This window comes from Rattus norvegicus, chromosome 4 (genome assembly GCF_021556685.1).
Source record: "Rattus norvegicus strain SHRSP/BbbUtx chromosome 4, alternate assembly SHRSP_T2T, whole genome shotgun sequence".
Lineage (NCBI taxonomy): Eukaryota > Metazoa > Chordata > Mammalia > Rodentia > Muridae > Rattus > Rattus norvegicus.
Window position 1 is genome coordinate 47279636 of NC_141537.1, and position 6000 is coordinate 47285635.

General features: G+C 38.5%; 1 protein-coding gene across 1 annotated transcript in view; it reads right to left on the reverse strand.

Moving 5' to 3' along the window:
• The window catches only part of Asz1 (ankyrin repeat, SAM and basic leucine zipper domain containing 1), a 62446-nt gene extending 57162 nt beyond the window's left edge, over positions 1-5284 (reverse strand). Inside the window, 3 exon segments of the mRNA NM_130750.1 lie at positions 1313-1435; positions 4633-4732; positions 5161-5284. Of these exon segments, the coding sequence (NP_570106.1) occupies positions 1313-1435; positions 4633-4732; positions 5161-5265 (328 nt within the window). The 5' untranslated portion in view covers positions 5266-5284.
• Between the last annotated feature and the right edge of the window lie 716 nt (positions 5285-6000).

Here is a 6000-nt window from a genome sequence, read left to right on the forward strand (position 1 = left end):
GAAATCAGTCTGGTGATACCTCAGCAAATTGTACATAGTGTGCTACCAGCTATATCACTCCTGGCCATATACCCAAAAGATGCTTCAACACATAACAAGGATACATGCTCCACTATGTTCATAGCAGCCTTATTTATAATAGCCATAAGCTAGAAAGAACCCTTCAAGAGAGGAATGGATACAGAAAATGTGGTACATTTATACAATGAAGAACTAATCAGCTATTCAAAACAATGACTTGATGAAATTCTTAGGCGAATGGATGGAACTAGAAAATATCATCCTGAGTGAGTTAACCCAGTCCCCAAAGAACACATATGGTATGCACTCACTGATAAGCGGATATTAGCCCAAATGTTCAGAATACCCAAGATACAACTCACAGACCATATGAATTGAAGCTTAAGAAGAAGAAAGACCAAAATGTGGATACTTCAGTCCCTCTTAGAAGGGGAAACAAAATAACTCATGGGAGAAATACAGGGACAAAGAATAGAACAGAGACTGAAGAAAAGGCCATCCAGAGATTGCCCCACCTGGGGATCCATCCCATATGCAGCCACCAAACCCAGTCACTATTGCTGATGCCAAGAAGTACTTGCTGATGACAGGAGCCTGATATGGGTGTCTCCTGAGAGGCTCTGCCAGTTCCTTACAAGATGAGGATGCTTATAGCTAACCATCAGACTGAGCATGGGGACCCCAAAGGAGGAGCTAGAGAAAGAACTGAAGGAGCTGAAGGGGTTTGCAACCCCATAGGAAGAACAACAATATCAACCAACCAGACCTCCCCAGAGCTCCCAGGGACCAAACCAACAACCAATGAGTACACATGGAGGGACCCAGGCGCCAGCTGCATATGTAGCAGAGGATGGCCTTGTTGGACATCAATAGAAGGAGAAGCCTTGGTCCTGTGAAGGGTTGTTTCCCCAGTGTAGAGGAATGCCAGGGTGTTGAGGTATGACTGGGAGTGAGGTGGGGGGGACATCCTCATAGAAAGCAGGGGGAGGGGAGAAGAGAGACAGGGAAATCTGCAAAGGGGAGAACACTTGAAATGTTAATACATAAAATATCCAACAAAATAAAAAAATACATATTAATATAACCTGCTATAAAGATAACAAAAAATGGAGGTTGCAAATCTATTTTTGGAGAGGTAGTTTTTAAAAACATGTATATTTAAATTTGAGTTTTCATATCTCTATATAACTCATATATTTTTGCTTAAATATTTTCCTTTGCATAATTGTTGCTTAGAAATCAAAGAATCATAGTAAACTGTCAGTTAAATTTTCTCAAGCATCTTACTTACCCTTATCAAAGCTTGCATTAGCACCCCTGTCCAAAAGGAACCGAACCAGCTCTACATTGGCCACACTAGCTGCATACATAAGAGGGGTCCATCCATAGCGGAAGCTGGAATCTACATTAATGCCTGTTGATGGAGAGAACATTTGTTTTAAATACTTATTTTTAATTGTGTGTGTGTATTATATATAAATTAAATACACATGTTTGTATGTTTGCTTGCATCAATGTATATGTACCGCTGGTGTGCAGAGGGGGAAGAGGGCACCAGAACTCAGGAACTGCAGTGGAGTTACAGATGGTTTTCAGCTACCATATAGGTGTCTCAGCAAGGTTTCTTCCTAAGACAGGCTTCAAAAACTACATGTATTGATAATTAATACAATTTGCAACCTTCAGTTTCATGGTGGTACTATGTTCAATGAGACCCAATATGATCAATATTTACCACATAATAAATACAGCATCTGTAATATAAGAATTTTCTATGCTATCATTTTCTATAGTGGTATTGGGGAAGATTTTGTGGAGGTCATATGTCTTTTAAGTGACAAAATTATCCCTGGGAAATATCACACATCTCTGGTTTCAAATGCTACATGTGCCTCCAAGGAATCCTTAACTTCTTACCAACATGGAATTTAACCCATGGCTAACTAATAAATCATGAAACTGGAAGTTAGGTTAGACTATAAAGCTCTATTGAAAAATACAGATTCTACTTTGTAATCCAAGGTTCAATATGATCCTGTATCTATATTATAAACACAAAATACCACTGTTAAGAATCAAACAGAAGGCAAGGGAACCAATAGGAAACTATTAGTATATAATACAAAAATAAAAGCAAGAATACTAATAAGAGAGGAACCAGAAGGAAAACAAAAGGAAATTCAAAGATACTATCATAATTTAAAATTACTTTGAGGTGTGATTAAAAAGAACAAGCGGAAAATTACCATCAAGTTTTACTTTAGAAGAACGAAAACAAGCAGTGAGCTAGAATAAGGAGAGGTATGAAATGTCAGGCCTTGAATATAAAATAAAGTTTAATTAGCTCTTTAGATGGGACAGGGCTGGAGAGAGGGATTAAAGAGTTATGAGCCCTGGCTTCTGCTCTTTCATAGAACCTACCAGGTTCCATTCCTAGCACCCATATAGCAGCTCACACCTGCCTTTAACTCCAGTTCTGTGGAATGTGTCACCCTTTCCTAGCCTCTGTGGGACTGCATGCATGTGCTACACAGACATGCAGACAGATAAAACATCCACACACATTATATATTATCTGTATATAGATACAGATAGCTATATAGATAGAACGTTTAGAATGTGACAGAGACAGGTAGTAACTGCCAAGAAAGGACAATACAAATTTTCATCGATGCTATAAATCCCTTGAATTATTAGGAATTTTCTCAAAAAATACTGGCCTATCAATATAACACAAACAGAAAAATAAACAGAAAAGGGGGCTAACCTAGGATTAAGAAGGACAGAAGCTATGTTACAAGGACAAAAATACAATAAGAGAATGAACCCAAACCCATTAAATTCATATAAACTGTTTCCTTTAATGATATCAAGAGCAAAGTGGTAGATATGATAAGTCATGTCACTGAGGAAATGCTCTGAAGGGCTGACTTTTTTCTTGTTCAAGCACTAACACACTGAAGTCTATACAGGCAAATTTCCAAGTGTCTTAGTTAAACTGTCATGATGTATATTGTAATTACTGGGGAAATGCAGTACTAAATTGTATGTTTGAGCTTCTGTTTTGTCTTTTCTAACAATCTTTCCTCTGTAAGCTGATGTGATAATCAGAAGATGAGATTAGAACAACATTTCCTTAGTCTTCTTTTCTTTGGCAGTTGTTAGCAAAACTGTGACCAAAGATAGAAGTAAAACTTATGACAAAAGAGAAGTAAATGTTGAATTCTGGTACAAAAATTCTCACCGATTATCACATTTAATACTTACTTTGTGGAAGCAAAAGAGTAAAAGACCTTTCTCCTTATACCTATACATTTACAGTTGGCTTTTTAAAATGAGTTTTAAAATGTATTATAATTAAAGAAATTTCAAATGGCTGACCACTTACTTAGCAGCTGGCTCTTTATAAGAGGCTGAAAACCTCTCCTCGAACTAACCCCTAGTACTTCACGTTCCTCCATTACATTCCTAGTCCCACTATTCTGAGAATGAATTCTCTTTTCTGAATCAAACGTCTGCCTATTATTCCCTAATTATCATTATGTTCACTACAAGTCCTCAGATTTCCTTATTTAACTCTTATTGAACATTGTCAGGTGAATATCAAAGTTCAGCATTTGTTTACAAAGTGAGACAGATCTTCTTCTTTTGCATTTGTTACAAAAATAACACCTAAGACTTACATATTGTTTATATATCTTAAGCTAATATTGACACAAACTTTATTCTTAGCCTTCATTTACATGTTTTTCTTACTTTAGTTTCAACAACCTTGAGTATAGTGCTGCTATCCTTTTAAAAAGGGGAAAACTGAAACCTTTAAGCTATTAAACTTTAATAGCTTATTTAATATTACAGAGCCATCAAATGTCATGGTTAGGAATCAAATCCTGATCCTGTTTTGCATTGATGTATTTTCATTAAACTCTATATTGTTCTAGCATAGAAGACAGTTGTTTTCCATAACCTTGTGTGTGTGTGTGTGTGTGTGTGTGTGTGTGTGTGTGTGTGTATTTTGTATCTTGTAGCTGTAACACTTGTTAGCCCTTGGATAATTTCAATGATCAGAGTCAACAATTTAATTTATATGTGTATATAATTTAAAAATAAATTTTACTTAATCTATTAGAAAGCATTATGGGACTTGGGGTAAAACTGTATTTTCCATAAAGGAACTGACGTTCTGAAAGCTTAAACAACATCCTCCAGGAATCAACCTCGAGCAGGCCCTGAAACTAGAATATCCAGATACGCATTCCAATATTCGACTCAGGCCTTAGTCCACCAAAACACAATGTAGAAGGAAATAGAACCTAAAAGACTTAAGAAGCATATTATAGAAAAGTAAATATTTAAAAAGATGATCAAGGTGGGAGTAAGATTAGTCAGAGCCAGGCTTCTTAAAGGTTCAAGAACCAATGGAATTACTAGACTCATTCCAAATGAGAGGGTAGGTGAAGAAAAGAGGTCAGGAAGACAAAAAGCCAACTAAGACATGAGTAACACACTGATATATTAACACTCATTAGGAAAAACGGCACAAACTTTAAAAAATAAGGTGCTCTAATGAACTTATCAACGATTCACTTGACTGGATTCTCTAACTCTCACCAGAATCCAGGAGTTCCTTCACTAAGGAAATATCTCCGGTGGTCAGTGCTTTCTTGAATGTTTCGTTCTTCTCTTCAACGGGTAAAGACCTTTTTAATTTCTAAAAGAACAGGAAGTTAAATTTCTCGTTAATGTATATTTTCATTTACATCAGGAAATAACATTTTTTAATTAAAAAAAAAAACAAAAAAAACTACATAGGGTCGTTTTGCTTTGGCCAGCAAATGAAATACGTGACGAATAGGTGTCTAAATTTATCTTTAAAGAAAATGGGCAACCATGAGCCAAATCCAGGTGAAGCGAAATCTGCGGCCTAAAGGATGCAACTGATGAAAACCGCAGTTCGTAAACAACAGAGCATTTTGCTGGTTTGCTTAATAACCTGAAACGCGCGTAATCCAAAACTCTGGGAGAAAGTTAGGGAGCTGGGCACGAGGGGAAAAGCTGGGTTCACACGTCTGGGCCTAGCTTCCGAAAGCCACGGGAGGCCCCAAACGGGTGCAGTCCAGAAGTTGCCTTTTCCACTACCTGAGAGGACCGGTCGAGATACCCAATATCCCAGCCGTCATCCTCACTATCGCTGCTCTCGCCTCCACCAGCCACTGCCAAGCCCCTCAGCGTGCCCGCCGCCATGGCCCCAAGCTGTTCTTTGGGCGCCTGCGCACTATCAGAGTGGGAGCGTGACCTTGCGCAAGCGCCTGGGGCCTTTGGCGCAGGCGCAGAGCCGCTCACTGTCACTTCCTTCTCCTACCTACTGCATGTGAGGGAGCTGGCCTTTCACACCGGAACCTGATGGCCTCACACCTCACGAAAGCCCACGGCTTCGCTCTGCTCCTCCATGATACTTCCAATTGCTTTAAGGGACTTTGTTTCATTTAAAAAAAAAGTTTAATTACATTCTTGAACTTCAAAGAATGCATGAAGGAGCTAAGTACAGCTGAGTTTTTCTCGCCATGAACAGTTTGCTGGGTGAGAAGGACTGTTATTTGAAATTTTGCTAGAATATGTCATGAACGAATATCACAGGGACTTTCCAGAAGCTGCCAGAAGGCTGAGATGAGTAATTACCCCATTCTTGCTTCTATTCTTTGACTTCCATGCCATCAGAGGTCTCAGCTTAGAATTGGAAACCCAACTCTCAAAACATTCTTCTGCTGTAACTCGTAGATGTCCTAGCACAAAACGTCAGTCATGAGAGGAGAATATGGGGGAAGAGAGAATCAGAAACCTTGGAAGAACAGGATGATTCAGATATCCAGAGAGCAAGTAATACCAACAACTTCAGGTGAAGGCAGCTGAAGGTCAGTCCCACTTTTCTATATCATATTGATAGAATGTTGATGACACACCTATTATCTTAGAACACAA